Source organism: Branchiostoma floridae, chromosome 15 (genome assembly GCF_000003815.2).
Source record: "Branchiostoma floridae strain S238N-H82 chromosome 15, Bfl_VNyyK, whole genome shotgun sequence".
NCBI classification, from domain to species: domain Eukaryota; kingdom Metazoa; phylum Chordata; class Leptocardii; order Amphioxiformes; family Branchiostomatidae; genus Branchiostoma; species Branchiostoma floridae.
Window position 1 is genome coordinate 13,314,035 of NC_049993.1, and position 18,004 is coordinate 13,332,038.

General features: G+C 42.9%; 2 protein-coding genes across 3 annotated transcripts; one reads left to right on the forward strand and one right to left on the reverse strand.

Annotated features, from left to right (window-relative positions):
• Positions 1–2,546: 2,546 nt before the first annotated feature.
• Positions 2,547–10,276, forward strand: LOC118431799. Of its 2 annotated transcripts, none has more exons than XM_035843141.1 (4): positions 2,547–2,786; positions 5,183–5,314; positions 6,270–6,411; positions 9,504–10,276. In XM_035843141.1, the coding sequence occupies exons 1-4, from the start codon at positions 2,749–2,751 to the stop codon at positions 9,753–9,755; spliced, it is 564 nt and encodes a 187-aa protein (XP_035699034.1). In that variant the 5' UTR covers positions 2,547–2,748; the 3' UTR covers positions 9,756–10,276. The 2 variants fall into 2 exon arrangements, with proteins under 2 accessions (XP_035699034.1, XP_035699033.1); XM_035843140.1 differs by lacking the exon at positions 2,547–2,786 and adding an exon at positions 4,392–4,548.
• A 485-nt stretch (positions 10,277–10,761) lies between these two features.
• LOC118431797 (patched domain-containing protein 3-like) lies at positions 10,762–17,970 on the reverse strand. The gene is made up of 5 exons (XM_035843138.1): positions 17,808–17,970; positions 15,751–16,076; positions 14,270–15,020; positions 13,596–13,828; positions 10,762–13,132 (listed from the first exon to the last, which is right to left on the reverse strand). The coding sequence occupies exons 2-5, from the start codon at positions 15,964–15,966 to the stop codon at positions 11,495–11,497; spliced, it is 2,838 nt and encodes a 945-aa protein (XP_035699031.1). The 5' UTR covers positions 15,967–16,076; positions 17,808–17,970; the 3' UTR covers positions 10,762–11,494.
• Between the last annotated feature and the right edge of the window lie 34 nt (positions 17,971–18,004).

Genomic DNA, 18,004 nt, shown 5'->3' on the forward strand with positions numbered 1-18,004 from the left:
TAGACTTTGCTTAACGGAAATGTGAAATATGACGTCTTTGCTTTATTATTTCCGCACAGAAACTAGCTTGGTATCTATTCCTAGTATAGCTGGCGAGTCTCAATTTCCTTACTGCATTTACTAGACGGAAATAGAACATTTATCACACGGCTACAACAGTCCCAACGTGCTATAATCATACTGTTCAAGTACAGAACAAGAACCAGTAGGGGACAAGCCGCCACGTGTAAGTAATTTGTGTTTGCGGTGTGACCTAAAGCGTTCAATACCCTCTTTAGCACTATTAGCAGTAATAACAATTTCTAAAACATGTTTCCATTTATGTCCAGGTAGTATCAAACAAAGGCAGTGTAGCTACACCTCCTGTAACCATGGTAACAGCCTTCTGGTCCAGGTCATTTAGTCTGTGTAACACAAACTCCGTGTGTAACACAAACTCCGCTGTCCAGGGCCGGGGGCCGGCGGATGTTTGGCGGGCTGCTATAAGCGAGACTTAATCAGGCTACAGGTCATTTACCTAAATTTGTTTCGAGAAGAAGGATTACACAAAAAAATTAGTTATTCAGATCCCGTGAAAGTAAACATGAAAACAAACTATTATATGCCAGCCCCTCTTGTGTTCCAAAATACTATTCTTGGCAAGTCGACCGATCATGCATGCATAGTTAAAGTTTGCACACGCTTTGTTTGCTATCCGGTCTTGTGCAATACTGTAAGTGCTTCAGTATTGTCGCGTGTTGCGAGACTGTCACAAAATGCGGACGATCTATCACTGTAGTGCACGGTAGTCAAATTGTAGCCTCTACCAGGCTCCGCGGATCGCTGGTCAAATAGTAGAAATTGGACCACCGACTGGTCGTACTGACTCCTCTGGCCGGCCGACTCCCCTAATACACTACAATGTGTTCCGCTCTATTAGTCCATGGCCAATTTCTAATATTTGGCTGGCGATCCACGGAGCCTGGTACTGGTAGAGGCTAGCCTGGATACCAGACCCCAGCCCGATCTCAAAAATATCTATCGTGCATATTTTTGAGATCTGGATGGGGTCTGGTATCGGGGCTAGGTAGAGGCTAGGTTTCTGTCCTACGGACTTTTTATAGACTGCAGGTGTGTATGTCTAGAGGGGCGTGTTCTCTTAAGACAGCCATCCACCCATAAAGTTAGGATTAACGGTACTTCGATTGATTGAATGAATTGAATGAATGTGTGTTTAATTTTTGCTGAAGAAGGGCAAGTGGGCGTAACGATTACAGTTCTATTGTCTCAAGTACCGATATGTTTGTATCAATAAGTTTACAAACATGTCCCAAGTTTACATCAAGTTTAGTTAAGGAGGAGCCACTGGTATGGACTCAGTATGAGAGATTTGTGCTGGAAATAAGCTGAGGAATGTTCCTGTAGCTCAACTGGTAGCAGTTAGACTTCCGTTTCCGCTATACTCCTTTGCCAGCTTTGATACTATCTTTAGGCACCATAGGGTCTGCTTGGAGACTAGCCCTGTCTGCCTAAATGCCTGGTGGTCATCATCTCAGATGAAGCGCCGCCTAGCGTCTCCAGTGAGCATTACATGTCTTGCCATTGCGAAACACTATTTATGCGAAACAAACAAGATGTAAGGCAAATAATGTGGTCATAGTACCTGATTTACGATGAAGGAATTTGTGTTGCAAGTTCAGGTCCAGGTCCGGACCTGAACCTGGACCTGATGCAGTATGACTCATACCAATGGTCCATTTCACTACAAAAAAATCAGTTTGGTGGAGTATTTGACTTAGACTGGCGTTTTAAAATCCCAAAACGCTAACTGCACCTGTACGATTGGCTGTAAAACGTGGTAGAAATTAATATAAACTCGACTCTACTTCACTCTTGTTATCTTCTTCCACCTACAAGCGCAAAAACGTGTGAATGCTTGATAAAATAATCTGTTAATTTTCTAATCGGTCCAACATCCGGTCCACCTAATTTTTTCAGGTCCGGTTTTTCTGGACCGGTCCAATAAGAAAAACCGGTTTTGTACCGGTACACTGTACCGATACCCAGCCCTATTCATAACTATCCTGTCTAAATTGTAAATTATAAACATATTACGATGAATCCGGGTAAAGAAACTTGACTTATGCCGTGTATCTTACAAAAGTATCTAATTAGCAAGAAAGATGAGGAACGTTATATTATAGATGCGATTATTCATTTTATACACAGATCTCTACAAACAGCGTTTTTATTGACCACGCTTGTCGGCTAGACCAAAAGGCATTAGTACCAAAATATGTTAACTGCTCTAAAGAGTGCTCTAAATCGTTCAGGTGGCACATTGTACAGTATAAAGAGGTTACCAATCCAAAGCGTTGTTTCATACAGCTTACTGCAACTCGAGCGCATCGACCTAGTAACAGAATGCAATACCAGGCAATCGATCCTCCAGTAAAAACAAAACTTGACACGACTAAACTATAGAAGAAGACAAGAGGAAAGAATAGTGGGCGCTGACCTGTTTTATGCGTGAAAACGCGAGGCGCACCAAAGAGGATAGTAACGGGGCTGGTACTGTAAACATACGGACGCACTGCTTGGACTACAGCTTCCATTCCAGAACACCGCTCCTACAGAACGTTTGTCTGTAGTAAATACAGAACGAGCAGAACGTGCTTTGCGCTGTTCTAGAACGGTGTTTTTTGTACCATTGTTTCTTGGGGTAGCGACGGAAAGCTCAGTGGCCTTGGTGGGAGCGAACGCAACAACATGCCGCTCCCAAAGGTTTACGTGGATTACCTAAAAGAGTAAGTAAAAACGCCATGTTTTGTTTTTCTTTCAACTCGCTTGCGTGCGTTAATTCTATCTTCGAACGTAGACTGTATGTATGATGTAAAACACAATCAGATACAAGCTTTAGATCTCGAAGAGTGCCGCCGTAAACGTTATTTTTGAGGATTGTTCTATGTAAACATATATGAATGCTTTGTAGGCTCTAAACAGTACTTTTACACAGTCCATTGGTTACACAAGTTACGGGTCATACCATGTGTCAGTGTAGGCAGCTACAAATAGTGGCCAGTTCTGAATGCACGCATGTATGCATACAAATATACATGTATTCGTGAGTGTGTCACAACTTTACTCTTCGCTGTACATTAACAATTAGGTTCTACAACAACATTTGTTCTCTTAAGTCATAAACAAACAAACAAACAAACAAAGAAGAGCACAACACTGTTCTTCTTTTACAAGATAAGAGATGTATACATGTAGCCGATGTAGATAAATTTAGATATCAACAGAGAGACTGGATACAGACGGCTAGTGATGAACAAATAATTATGACTTGTCAGTGTTATTTTTTTTGCAAGCCTTGCACCTGTGTATAAAGTTAAAAATGTGTTGTATAAACTAGGTAGGTGTTTGAAAGTGTTGTAGAATACTACTTAGAGGGGTTCACTATAATGTTGAATTGTGGTGGGGGCCTTGTGGGAGTGTTTCATAACGTGAAAAAGCTATGTAATTGGTTGACTATGCTTCTAACAAGTGGGTGGCGATTCGTAGATATGTTTCGTAGCTTAACCATTATCATTGCACCATCCAATAGCCTGGATACCAACCAGACTGTTGCCTGGGCCCACACAGGCCAACTTCTCTCTCCTCCATATGGAGGTTTCGGTGGGGCACTGGGGGGTATTAGCATCAAGGACGTTATATCTTATGTTTGAACGCAGCCTATAACTACTAGTACCTCCCCAAGAGAATTTACCACAGTCCACACTAGTCCAAACTTTTGACAAGGAATTTGCAAACCTCATAGCTAACTACAAGTGAATAATCTTAATTCTAACATACTAAGATTAAAGGGGTATATTGCAGTATTTTGGCGCCAAAAACAATCTTCAGTCAGATTGATATTGGTAACTTATTTTCAGCAAAATTGCGTCATTTTCTCGCATTTCAAGAGCTGGTAAACAACGTGAAAGTCAGCCGCAACCAAATCTTCTTACTTTGTAAACTACCTGGAAGTAAGCCAGTCGTATATATCCGAATCGACCGGATCTTGGTGGCTTCGCGGAGACTGTCAACTTCAGTAACAATTCGAGTGAACCACCGAACTACCCTGGGAGCCAGACAGGACCGGGTAGCTAGCGAGTTAGCTACCGAGTTTTGTTCGGGGAGCCAAGGCAGTCAGCCCAACGACTTCCTCACATTCGTGCTCCGAATGAGTCATCGCTAATCGGGCTTAAACTCCCCGGGGCGCTAATAGGAGCTCGGCGGGCCTGACTGTCTTGGGCTACCGAATAAATTGTCCTAGCCCGACCCCGGATGACCCCCAGGATACACCGAACGCGTTCGGGATCGGCCGTTCGACGTGGAACAGCGATGTTAGCGTCCGTTCGTAGGCGGCGTTCGAACTGTTCGAACGTTTGAAATAAACCAGAGCTGAGTTCAGATTGTGAGGATGAGTTCAGATGAGGATGATGATGAGCTGCAGGTTATGTATCTGCCGTGTGGAGATACAGGATATTACAGGAAATTTTTTGTACGCAACCAGTACAGTAGGTACTTACTTTGCTTAAGTTTCGTTGTCTTTCAGACATCTTCCTCAGAGCTATAAGTAGCCGATGTAGGTGGCGCTTTTGTGGCAAGTACGCCAAGTAAGACTATAGCAAGTAAATTTTTAGGATGGCATCAGCGCGCCCATTAATTTTCGCCTGATTTCAGAAATAAAAAAGATTTTTTTTCTTCTGCAGGGATAGTCAACATGACAATAAAGTGCCAAAGTGGGCAATTAGGCTGTGTTGTAGCCCAATAATTGTAGTTGTAGAAGTAGAAGTGACACTAGGTGTACTCTCACTGCACTTGCGTCAAGCTTAATTGTGTCACTAAGGAGTTCGTTCACTGCATCGCTGTTAAGTTATTTTCTCCAATTTTTGAAATGATTTAGATAATGTGTCATACGTAAAAGGATGACTTCGAAGACGACAAAATACACAAAAAGTAAGAAAATTCTTTCTTTATCTCTGAAATTCGTTGAGTATATTTAGAACCCTGCAGCGAGGCAAGCTTGACGCAAGAGCAGTGAGAGTGCACCTTTAGACTCCATTGTTAGTTTGGAGACTATGTAGGCCCTGGAAACAGTCTGGTCTCCAGGCTATGAATCTAATACCGTTGTCCCTACCCTGTTTTTTTACAGGCCAGAGAAGACCAAACGGCCACAGAAGGAAGGAAGTACGCACCTGCCGAAGATCCCAGTCGTCAAACTGCGGAAGCCTCCTATCAGCACCAAGAAGGGCATCATCGACTGGTCTGATGTCGCCATTCTCAGGTTAGTGCAAACGCTTGGAACACCATGTTAGTGTGTATGGTAGCCTACTAGGTGTGGGTACCCGTACGGTGCACCGGTAAAAAACGGTATTTCCTTGCTGGACCGGTCGAGAAAAGACGAACCTGAAAAAATCACTAGACCGCATGTTTGACCGATTCAAAAATGAATAGGTTATATCGGCATATTCACGTGTTTGGGGGCTTACGGGTCCAAAATTGAAGTAGAGTTGAGTTGCCAGTCATTTTTACGGTCAATCATGGTCTAAAATAGAGGCAGTTAACGTTGATCGGATGTTGCCACCGATCAGAATCCTTTGTAGAGAAATGAGCATTGTCCATTCATAAGACTTCACAGATAACGTTAATTAAGTTCAGGTTCAGGTTTGGACCTGTACCCGACCTAAACCATACTTGTACTTGACGTTTCTGTACCGGTACCCACCCCTGGTGTATAGTACATAAAGACTGCTTCCATGGTTTACACAGGCGATAGCTCTTAGGTAACTTTGGGTTAGCCCACTGAAGAACCGATGTTTCTTCAGGAGTATGTCTACCCTGGAGCCGAAGTCTCGAGCCATGTAGACGCTATTAGATTCCAGACAATATTCTGTATTATCTTAAAAACACTGAGACAAAAAATTCCGACTCGTCCCAAGGTTATCTAGGCGACTTCTACTCTTATATTGTTGGGGCCCAGTGACATTTGTCGTACGATCGCCGTGCGATCGTTAACTGAGGACATTCTCGGAACGGTCATACATATGGCGTAGGTAGATTCTTAGAAGTTATATCCTTGTCACGCGTTGTTTTTTGTCACAGCCTGCTCAAAAACTCCACTTTTAGCAAAATCGTACGACGTCTTGCGACGAATATGACGTTGCAAGCAATTTAATGCATTCTTAAGCTTTTTGCTTTCTACAAACAAACCTGTTAATGGCCCGTTTCTGTCCTAACAGAAAAGAGCTGAAAGACAAGGTGTACCATGACGACCAAAAGAAGCGCTACCGCAGCGACTATATCCGAACGTCCCAGGATTTCTACCGAATGGAAATGGACAAGCTTCGGTCGGGCAACCCAAAGACTCTTGACAACATGAAGGTTGGTAAAATGCAAAAATATTCAATTTCTTTTAGTTCTTTTCAGAAATTCGTCGCGCTTTTTCTCAGACGAAACTTAGAAAGAAAGGCTTGTGTGGACGTACTGGTGTCGTACATTTAATCTCAGACTGACGTACGACAGATCTTCAAAGAGCCGTACGAGTCCTGTTTACACGTATAAATACAGTCATACGAAAGACATTCGTACACTAGTAGTAGCGGTCGTACGGCAACTATCGCACATTTTTGACCAAGACTTTTTTTACAGTTCCCCCATCTAGCTGAAAAACTTAAAACAATGCAAGGCAAACTTTGCAGTTTCTAGCTAGGCTCAACAAGAACTCAATATAACGTTTCTAGGCTTTGCGAATGTATTGCAATTACGGACGTAACCACGTATAAACATATTGCAAAAGGAAGGTTAGCGTTACTAACCCCAAATGATCTATATTAAGGAGACACAATAAACAAATTGTTTGCAGGTGGCCACCCTTTGCGGTTTACAGACATAACGTTTGTTTTTCTTGCCATTTTGGACTGTGAGGCATTGTTGGTTTTGAGACGGCTACCCAAACAACGGCCAGAAAATGAGCCATTGGTAACAGTTGCCGAAGGTCAAACAAGGTTAAACAAATCTTTTGACAGTAATAACATATCACTCGCTGTTACCTATCATTGCTTAAGTGTTGAGCAATTCACAAAGATGAAGAATAATACATATTTCAAATGTTTATAAACATTTTAGGCTAAAGTGAATCTATTTATTGCACCTTTTTGACTGTTTTTAAGGGTGATTTATGGATAAGACTGTGCATGTGCAGCGAGATGCATTGTGGGTAATATGTCAAAGTTGAGGGTCCCTGAGACATAAACAAAACACATCTGGACTTGTATCAGATGTGCTGACCCGAACTGCAGGGACGAACATCACAGGGAGTCTCTTGACAGTTTTTCATATGAGATAATTAACAAACTACAGGAAGCTTCAAAAACTTCTCTTCCTGGTAGAAAACGCACTGTATCCCACTTGATTCCTGGTTGGAACGAAGTAGTTAAGGAATATCATAGTGCTGCTCGAGATGCTTTCACTCTGTGGCGGGAAAATGGTCGGCCTAGACACGGAGCCATCTGGGAGCTTTTACGAAAAACAAGGGCGAAATTTAAATACTCCCTTAGGCAGTGCCGCCGCTTTGAGGCTCAACACCGGGCCAATGCGTTGGCAACGTGTTTACATAAGGGGGATAGTAGGGGTTTCTGGTCGGCCCTTCGCTCCCAGAATGGCTCCAAATCTAGCATACCTTGTACAATTGATGGCCATTCGGGTGCATCCGATATTGCTAACATGTGGAAGAACCACTATAGCGCACTGTTAAACTCCGTCAATTCTACCGCACATAAGTCACATGTAAACAGCACTATTCAATCAGGTGTCTCGGACAATCCTGGAATGTCCGTTACTGTTGATGAAATATGTGACGCCATTAATGAGCTGTCCAATGATAAAGCATGTGATGCTAATTGTATTTCTGCGGAGCACCTGAAGTACGCAGGTCCCCGGCTGCATGCGCTATTGTCATTGTTGTTTTCCGCTGTGCTCAGACATGGTTATGTTCCACCTAGGTTACTTAACACTGTTCTCATTCCGATCGTTAAGAAGAAAAATGGCAATGTGACTGACAAAGACAACTATCGCCCGATAGCGGTCTCCAGTCCGATATGCAAAGTTCTTGAAAGACTGCTTTTAAGGCGTCTAGATGAATTTTTACACTCTCCGGATAACCAGTTTGGTTTTAAAAAACAGCATGGCACAGACCTTTGTGTATTTGCCTTGAAGGAGGTAATCCGTTACTACCAGAAACGGGGCTCTCCTGTATTTGTGGCCTTCCTAGACGCCTCTAAGGCCTTCGATCGTGTAAATCACTGGCTGTTATTTAAGAAAATGATCGACAGAAATGTACCACTTTACTTGATACGTTTACTTGTAGCCTGGTATAATGTTTTAACCTTTAGAGTACGTTGGGGCAATGTCCTTTCTGACAACTTTACTGCCACTAACGGAGTGCCACAAGGTAGCCTGATATCTCCTTTTTTGTTCAATGTCTATGTCTCTGACCTGAGTGTTGAGCTGAATTGCTCTGGTGTTGGTTGCTATATCGGAAATGTCATTGTGAACCATCTGTTATACGCTGATGACATATGTATTATCTGCCCATCTGTTAAAGGTCTGCAAAAGCTAATGTCTTTATGTGAACGTTTCGGCTCTGAAAACCATATAGTGTTCAGCAAAAGCAAGAGCCAATGTGTATATTTCCCATGTGGTAGACTCAAATTGCACGGACCGCCTCCTTCAGTCACCCTTTATGGCACGGAATTGCAGTACGTTACATCTGTGAACTACCTGGGTAACCAGATTACCTCTGACCTGTCTGATGATGAGTCAATTCGCTATCATGTCAGAGGGTTCTATACCAAAGCCAATTCCTTGATACGAAAATTCCGATTCGCCTCTCCTGGAGTGAAGCGCGTCCTTTTTGATGCATATTGTTCCTCGATATATTGCGCTCAGCTATGGTGTCAGTATAACTTGGGTACGATTCGCAGGCTACGCGTAGCCTATAACAATGCTCTTAGGATTGTGTTAGGTTATCGAACGAGAGATAGTGCCAGCCAAATGTTTGTGACACATGGGATTGATACTTTTGTAGCTAGAAGGAGAAAACTAACGCATGCATTTGTACAACGCATCGCCACCTCTACAAACAACATTATCTCCCGGTTATACCACTCAGATGCCTTCTTCCATAGCAAATTCTGGACACACTATGTGAATCTTGTTTTCAAAAGCCCAGGCTAATTTAACTTTTTATTGTACATAAAGTGTATGTGTATTGTTGTATTGTATGTTTTAATGTGATATGGGCCAAGAGCCTGCAATAAAGTTGAAATTGTATCAAACATAGGAACTGGTAACAAGTTAGGGGACTTCATCTTTGACATATCGCCCACAATGCAATCCGTTGTGCATGTGCAATTCAAATCACGATCTGCCTTATGGCAACGGTGTCTAAATCATCAAAATTGTGTAATTTCCAGGTGTGTTGCAAGGTCTACCTTGGTACGAGCCTGGGGTCCAGCAAGGCCATCAGAGACCTGGCCAAGGTGCTCCGGGCAGAACGTCAGAGACCGGTCACACAACAACCCCTATCACAGCCTCCTCCTGAGAAAGAACGGAAAATCAAGCACGAGGAAGAAACAGAAGATGAAGAACCATCTGACGAGGAAAAACAACCTGACCCGGAACCGGAAAGGACGACTGATGACACGAAAGAAGAAGAAGAAGAATGATGGGAATCTAGAACTCAAATTTTGTATATGAGTTTTGTGATTTTTGTAAGCAAGAGGTTCACTGAGTTGTAGAAAATGGCTCTCTAATGCCATCAAATGAGACTTTGAAATGGAACAACATGTATATATGCTGCCGAAGAAAAACTAATCCACAATATCAATAACTATAGTCAGCTGCAGATATCCTTGATTCATCTAACAGTAAGAAGTAATATACATCGCTGTCTTGCCGTGAAGCTGTAGATAGCTACAAAACCGCTAGGCGTCATTGCTAAGTTGTCGTTGCTGTGCCATTCAAATCGTTTAAATTTATATTTTGTATTCCATAAGCCACGTTTAAGCAATACTAATAGCTTCAAATCTTCAAAACACTGGCTTTGTGAAGGCTGTAAATAAAGCTGTGTGAAAATCTTTGCCACCTGGCGGAAAGACTGCAATCTGCAGCCGAAGACATGTATTTGGCATATACCGGTAAACTTACAAGGGTTACAAATAAAGATTATTTCCATCCGCGGGCTTTAGTTGACATGGCCTTGAGTAAATAATACCCTATAGCTGTCTGTTACAAGGTTTATTACTAGAGCAAAAGCAATGCCTGCTAACGACTTTCCTTGGTACTGCAGCAGAACTTTGAATCCTTTGCTCTGAACAGTGTTGTGATCTTGATATTTGGATGGCAGATAGTTTTTTTTTGTGGCCAGAAAGAAGTGGAATACGTTTGGGTACCCTAGCAGGTTGTATGGGAACTGTAGGGGCATTTTTGTCTGAAACGTATTGCATGACAAATGGGGATTTCAGTTGACTGGATGCTGAGTTGCTCAGAAAGTAAAGATAAAAAGCTGTCATTTTTCTAATTCTATGGTTAAAGATTTTCACATGTAAAGCGTAAATTTTGAACCTAAATATGATCAGTTTGCCATGTGTATTTAATAAGAGATCGATTTCCAAAAAGATATCGCACAGATATGAAATATGACACACATAGCAACAATCAAGAAACCACAAATCTTTAAAAGCTCCAAATATATTTTATGAAGATACGAGATTTTAAAAATCATGTTACAAATGGGCTGATCTAAACCGTGAGTTGGGTTGTTGACTGTGCCAATTCGATTGGTTGACAGTCACGTGAAAATGCATCCAAATGCTACTACTAAGTATTTGACACCTCTGCATAATGACTTTAATGACAACGTCTTGATAAAGACAATTAATAGACAATTTCGAACAGTAATCAATATAGTAGACATGTGACATACACTCACTTATACAATTATTCCGTCCGTATATAAATATCTATTATCTAAAATCCCGAATATATCTATCTAAAATCTCTTGTTTACATATGCCTTTAAATAAATTACACAATAGAATATATACAATTAATGAAAAATGTACAAAGCAAATTCCAAGAAAGATTGATAAAATATGGCAAATATTCAACAATGAAATAGACAATCAACAATGTATAATAATCTGTCGTGTTAACACAGAAAAGAGCACTGTAATCTCCATATCTCAAACGTAAATAGCAACATCCAAAAATGCACATTTGTCAAATTGTCAAAAAGGGAAAAGTCCTTTCACAAATTGTCAACATGTAAGAACAAAAGAACGACACCGTCCATAATATCACTTTTTGGTGACGCCACAGGGGCGAGCCAAGTGGTTGAATGTCAACAAAGATAAAACTTTTGTACATTTTTAAAAAGTGTTTGATTGCACTGAAATGAGTGACACTAAAGTTCCGTCACTTCAATCGAGGGGCCATCCATGGCCGGGTTATCTATCCCAGTCTTCTTTTCTTTTAACGATTTGAGCCACGTGCGCATTTCCGGAGTAAAATACGGATTATCCGTACCCAGCTTCCGGTTAAGATCAGTCGGAAGAGAGGACGAGCGTTTAGCACCGTTCACAGGCTGTGGTTTATTCTGCATCTTAGATGGGCTGAGTGAATGTGTGGATAGGTTACTTGAGAGGTGGCCGTTTGAAAATATGTTTGTCATATTTTTCTCGTCTGCGACTTTAGTCTCGCTCGGTTTAGAGCCGCAGTCGGGTAGAATGGTCAAGAGTGTAGGTAAGATGACCAGTCCGTGAGCGGCACCAAAAGCCATGACCAGAAAAATGGTTTTAAAGAAAGCTTTGAAAAGGTAGGCAGGGAAAAAGGCAAGGACCACCATACCGAGGATGGTGGAGAGAGAAGCTTGGAGGATAGGCATGCCGACGGCACGAAACGCGTCAGAGAGCTTTTCTGTGGGCGTCGTAGCTTGTGAACTGACGTAAGCATAAGTGATGTGGGCTGAGAAGTCCACGGAAAACCCTATGCAGATTATGATAGACGTCATGGAGACAATGTCAAGTTGGACCCCCCACAGCGCCATGTATCCCACAAGCCCCACGTCGATGGAAACGAGGGCAAAGGTCACGAAAACAGTAGCGACACAGTGCGGAATGAAAAGGAACGACACCACAAACATGGCGGCTGCAGCTATACCAACTGTTTGGAGCGTGCTAGGAAGGATTGAGACCACCTGCTCTGCGAATATGAACTCGGTGGCGAAAGCGACCATTTTGACTGGCCCTTTTCTTGCGATACTCCTCGCTTCTATCATCATATCCTTCTCCCTTTCTTTGGTTTTCACGTTATTCGGTATTACAAAGAACCGGGATGCCGTGATATTTTCATAGAAGTCTGCAAACTTTAAAGAAGTGACTTGATGCTGACGTCCAAACTGTGGTAAGAATTGGTTCACTAGAATTTGCATGAAGGCCGTTTTGTTAGTTGCAGCATGTGAGTTGCCAGTCTGATTCAGAAAGCGAAGATAGTCTCGTAACCAGACCTCTGCGGTTTCTGATGTGTCGTAGAAATACTGGCTCTCGTCGAAGGCTTTTAGTTTATCCAAAACAGCCTGTTGCACGTCTGTTGTCCAATATTCCACGGGTTCGGTTATAACTATATCTATTTTGGGACCGTAATCTTTGAAATAAGCCTCCTCTGGATTGTGGAAGGCTACGACGTAGGAGTCGTCAGCGGCGAGGCTTTGAAATCTAAGTCCAACGTTTACTTGAAAACAACCCCAGATAGCCACTCCCAAATAACCAGCGTATAGTATGAATAGGATAACCTTTGATGGTGTTTTGACTATCGTAGGTGCTAGGTACTTATACAATATTGTGGTCAGGAAAGGGTCCTTGTTGACAACTTGGTTGTTGCTTGGGTTGTCTTCTCTGGACACGCCCCCTGCGCAGCAGAGTCGGTAGGCGGCGTTCTTGTTGCGTGCCTGTGATTTCGGGAGGACGGGGCAGCAGGTGAAGCAGTGGCGGTTGGCTCTCTCCCGCCGACCAGCCAGCGACATAATGGCGGCGAAGAAGGTGATCTGGAAGTAAAAGACACAATATTTAGAGTCGAATAAAAGTCCATCTACGATTGTTGAATGACATCCTATGACATTCTCTATACTATATCCGTACACAAAGGAACGCTATTACCAACAAGTTTCCGATCCGTAATTTGATCCTCGTCAAGTTGGAATGACCCGAAGACTTTGTCATGTGACCTGAACAGAAGTGTGACGTCGGCAACTGGTCAAAGGTTCCCGGTAATCGGTATCTGCCCCGTTATAAAATAGGTCATATGTTACATCAGAGCGTATCCCTAATCAATGACGGGGGCCGATACAGATTGCCGGTCACCTTTGAGGTCCCATGGGACTTTCCGCGGCTATTTTGGGCTCGAACGGTCCTCAGTTGATTTTGATTCGTATCTTGATCAGCTCTATCCAGGTGAGGGCCTTGTCGACGTTATAAGAGAAATTGTAATAGTCTGCTCTCCCAACTCACCTGATACAAGTAATCAAAGGCGACTCCGATGGCGGCGTAGGTACAGAAGATCCGTACGGACGGGAAGACGCTGATGACGCCGACGGCGAACGCCACACAGTCGGTGATGGACGTGATGGTGATGGAGGCAGCGGCGTCTGACATGGCACGTCCCATGCGCTCCTGCACCGGAAGTCGTACGTCACACTTCCGCCAGGCGGCGATCATGACGAACATGTCGTCCACTCCCACTCCTAGAAAGAGGGAAAGGGGACTGATTAAAGAGTTTCCCTGAGACGGTCAATCAACATTTTACGACCTTAGCCGTGATAGTCGATTGTAAGTACCGGTAGGCTTAAATCTAAAGTGGTAAAAATTACAAGCCCAGTGGTTCTTGTCTTCTTTTTCTCATGTTGGAACAGTTTTGCTGCAAAGTTGACGTTTACATACATGAGAGGGCTTCTATAAACCTACAGCAAAATGAGAAGCAGTAATATGATCCCTTCTATAGGTACCTTGAAGTGAATAGTGACACAGGTCATCAGCAAGTTTCCTTGTTGTTTCATTAGCAGGGTATATTTTTACAAGGAGGAGTTGCTACCCCTTATCTTCTCGAGCATAAGGCACCTCCCCGGACACAGGACCCCTTCCAAAAGTCAACTGCAGCCCATAAGACTTGTGCATGTATCACTTACCTATCAGTAAAAAAGGGACCACGGCGACTAGCGTTGAGAATTGTTCTCCCGTCAGAAGAACCAGTCCAAAGGATGAAACAATAGCAAGAAGAGCCGACAGCACGCCCATGAAGGCCAACCACGGCTTGGTGAGAACCCAGTCCAGCATCATACACGACGCTACGGAAAACAGCACCAACAATCCCACCGCTGCCACCAAGTAGGGAATCACCCTAGTCGGCAGGGCTAGCAGTTCGTCGTTCAGAGACCTATACGTGTTGTAATTCACGGTTATCTTATCGGAATCGAACTCTGAACAGACTTGGAGAAACGTGTCTGTCCAAGTGCTCCACTGTCCTGATATAATATAGACAAACTGAAGGGCTGTACTGGACAGGACTGTTCTTCTGTCAGGTCCGAACTCCACTCCTCCGAGTTCGTTTCCGAGGTAGAGTCCTAGGGTATAGTTTAAGCCGTTAGGGTTGTAATACGGGAAGGTGAGGTTGATGTCTGTGAGGTTCGTTCCGGACCCAGTGTCTATCATCAACTGTAGAGCGTTACTAACAACACACGAACCGTCGGTGACGCGAATACACAGGTCGTCGAATGATACTCCAGACGTTGTGTTTGTAGTCCGCAAGACGTTGTGGAATCTTAAGACTTCTGCGAAGACGTCGTCTCGGAAGAGGACGTCTTTTCCGTCGGCGGCTTGGATGATGACCCGTGCCGTCGATCCCCAGGCAACGTTGTCGGTGGGGAAGAAATCTACTGCCTGTGTAACAGATAGAATAGATGACGTAATGTATTCTGACATAATGGAAATGTAACTGTATGTTGGTAGCTAGAGGTCAAAGGTCACAATGCATACGCAGCAGCATCCTTACTGTGTTACAGACGAAAGATAGTGGATCCGGATGTTATCTGAAACGTCAGACCTTTTCCAAAATCATATCCAGATGCTTCAGTAAAGGTGCGGCACTTGGGGCACCGGTGCGGCACTGCAAGGTTCGTTCACCGCAGCACTGTTGTGTTATTTTCACCGAGTTTTTTTTTATAATATTGGTATTGCGTAATACGTTAAAGTAAGACGTAAAAGACAACCAAATACACAAAACATATTAAAAGTCGTTCTTTATCTCTGAAATTTGTTGAGTAATCTTTCGAACCCCGTAGTGCCGCACCGATGCCTCAAGTGCAATGAGATGAACATTTATTTTCTGCATACAAATCACAGACGATAGACGTTTTAATTTGACCTCTGATCTCTCACGTTCACTTAAAGCTATACCTCAGTTAATTTTGTTGCTTTTCTGTTTACCAATTGTATAAGTTTTGTTGATTATGTTCGTTTTCATTGTATATATATATATATATATATATATATAAGTTTCGGACTCCAGGAAGAATAGCGGTACCACTTCGGTGGTATCGCTCATGGAGATCCTAATAAAACAAACATGGTCTAAAAAGAAAAAGATAATCCAATAGTCAAATTGTCACACCTCCATAGCGTCCCTGTCTAGCCTGGCTTGGTTGTTCTCCGGGGTGAAGAGATATTCTAAGTCGTCGCTGATGGCCAGCTTGCTGATCCCGAAGTAGCCGAGGAGGCCCGAAGCGATGAGCGGGAGGAGGATGAAGGGAGCCGGGAGGAAGGCGACCGCCCGGCCGACATGGTAGAACATGCGCCGTAACTTGTCATCGATCCACCTCGCTATCATGTTGTTGTTTTGATCCGGTGTGTGTGTGATTTTTGAAATAGCCAAAATGTCACGGAAAGCACTGGTTAGGAGTCTACGGCATCCACTCTAAAACGAAATTCCCCTCGGTCCTGCAAAACAAAATGGCACAGAAAAACGATCAGAACCAATTTCAACCAAGCGGAAAGATTTCAACGGAATAGGGAAAAAACAAACAGAAAATCAATGATGTACATGGTGACGTTACATAAGAACGATCCACTAGCGTATACATACACTGTTGGCAGCTGTTTTGTTATGACAAAGGGAGGTTATATGCTATAGCTATATACAATAAAGCCCGATATGCAGTTAAGATACATCACAGTGTTTTCAGTCGCCAAACACATTTTCTTGTTCCATCGCCATTAGACAGGACTAATTAGATTCAAGAATCGCGTTTGCTTTTTAAATTTGATCGGATGGCCTTCCTAGTAAACCTCCTGGTAAATGGAAACGTTGTTGAATTCCCAAGGAAGTTAAGTTCTTTGCAAACGTCGTTATCAAGGCCAGGCCATTATATCTATCAGGCGTTTGGTAATGGTGGAGGCACACTCACTGGGGTTTGTGATGTCGTTAGTGCATAATGGATGTCATTGGCCCCTTTTAAATCTGAGTGGCCCAATCACGCATACGTGGAAAAAGGGATGCGACGTGGCTACGACCGTCTGAGAGAGTAGTAGGTGACATGACCTCTGTACATGTGTGACTTTTGCATGACACCCGCACAACAAGCGTCGACCCACATATTGAAGGTTGGTAGCAGGGCCAAGTAGACTACGTCAAATGTCAACAGTGTGTCGTGAGCCGTATTAATTGTGAGCATATATTAAAAACAGTTTTATACATGACGCAACTTTAATACGGGAGACCTATTATAGAATCGTGACAGACACACCTACCTTACTAGTAATTGTTCATACAAGAGTACTAATGACCTCCTCTCAAGTTATTCACAACCTGATTTCCCTTCTTTTTTCAAGTCAATGGCCAAGGACAACCGTACCCAGCACAAGTGTCTAACTATACAAACTACGACTTGGTTGACTAACTTGAGCTACGTATATACCGCCGTGCGAAGTCTAGAGCGAGTACTAAACGTATTCAACAAGAAATACACTTCCGTGTAGAACTGTTTTATCCATGTACACAGAATATTATATTTCATATGATACTGAAAACTGCCTTAAATGTTGCTATAGTCTTTAGAGTTCAGTATTGAAAGATCGTTTTTGACACCCAAGACAACTAGGAAGTCATGAACTGAGAACCTATCGCACCGTGAAGTGCCGGCAGAGCCTGGTACAGCCACATGACTGCATAGAGTACAAATTGTTTGCCTTGGGCTATTGACATGGGTGCATAGTGACAAAGGCATGTGGTGAACGCCCTTCCGTCAACATGTTATAGGCTGGACCGACATCGTTATGGGCTAACATAATTTACTTAATTTTAAGACGGTATGGTGTCACTGAATAGGAAATGTAAAACGAGCGTTCAGTACATGCCTTTGGTACGTTGACTTTGTCGATATTGCGTAGTGACCTTCTAGATTACACATTTTTCTATAACGCTGGTATGATATATCCTTGGTACAATATAGCACTGTGTATTCATTCGCACAGTACTAGTGTACGTTCTTTCAAGTACATAGTCTCACCCAGCACCGATCTAGACTATTGACTGTTACCGAGATAAAAGTACAAATAGTACGGTACAAATCCTAAAACAGGTCAATCTGGCTAATTTCCAAATTCTACCTTGGTTTCCTAAACACCTACGAAATTATTATCCATAGTGGAATCAAACACCTGTAGGTTTACCTTATGATTCCTGTCCGTAGCGCTGTGCTATCTCCTTAGAGTCTTCATGATTGTGTTCCCGTCTTAAGGAAAGATCCTTGGTAAGATTCGCGGAAAGATTCGCGGTAGAGACTTACCGAAATGACTCACCTAATCTATTGCCGGTTGTTACGCAGGTGTGTTGGGGTCATTTGGGGACTATGGGTAACAGCATATTC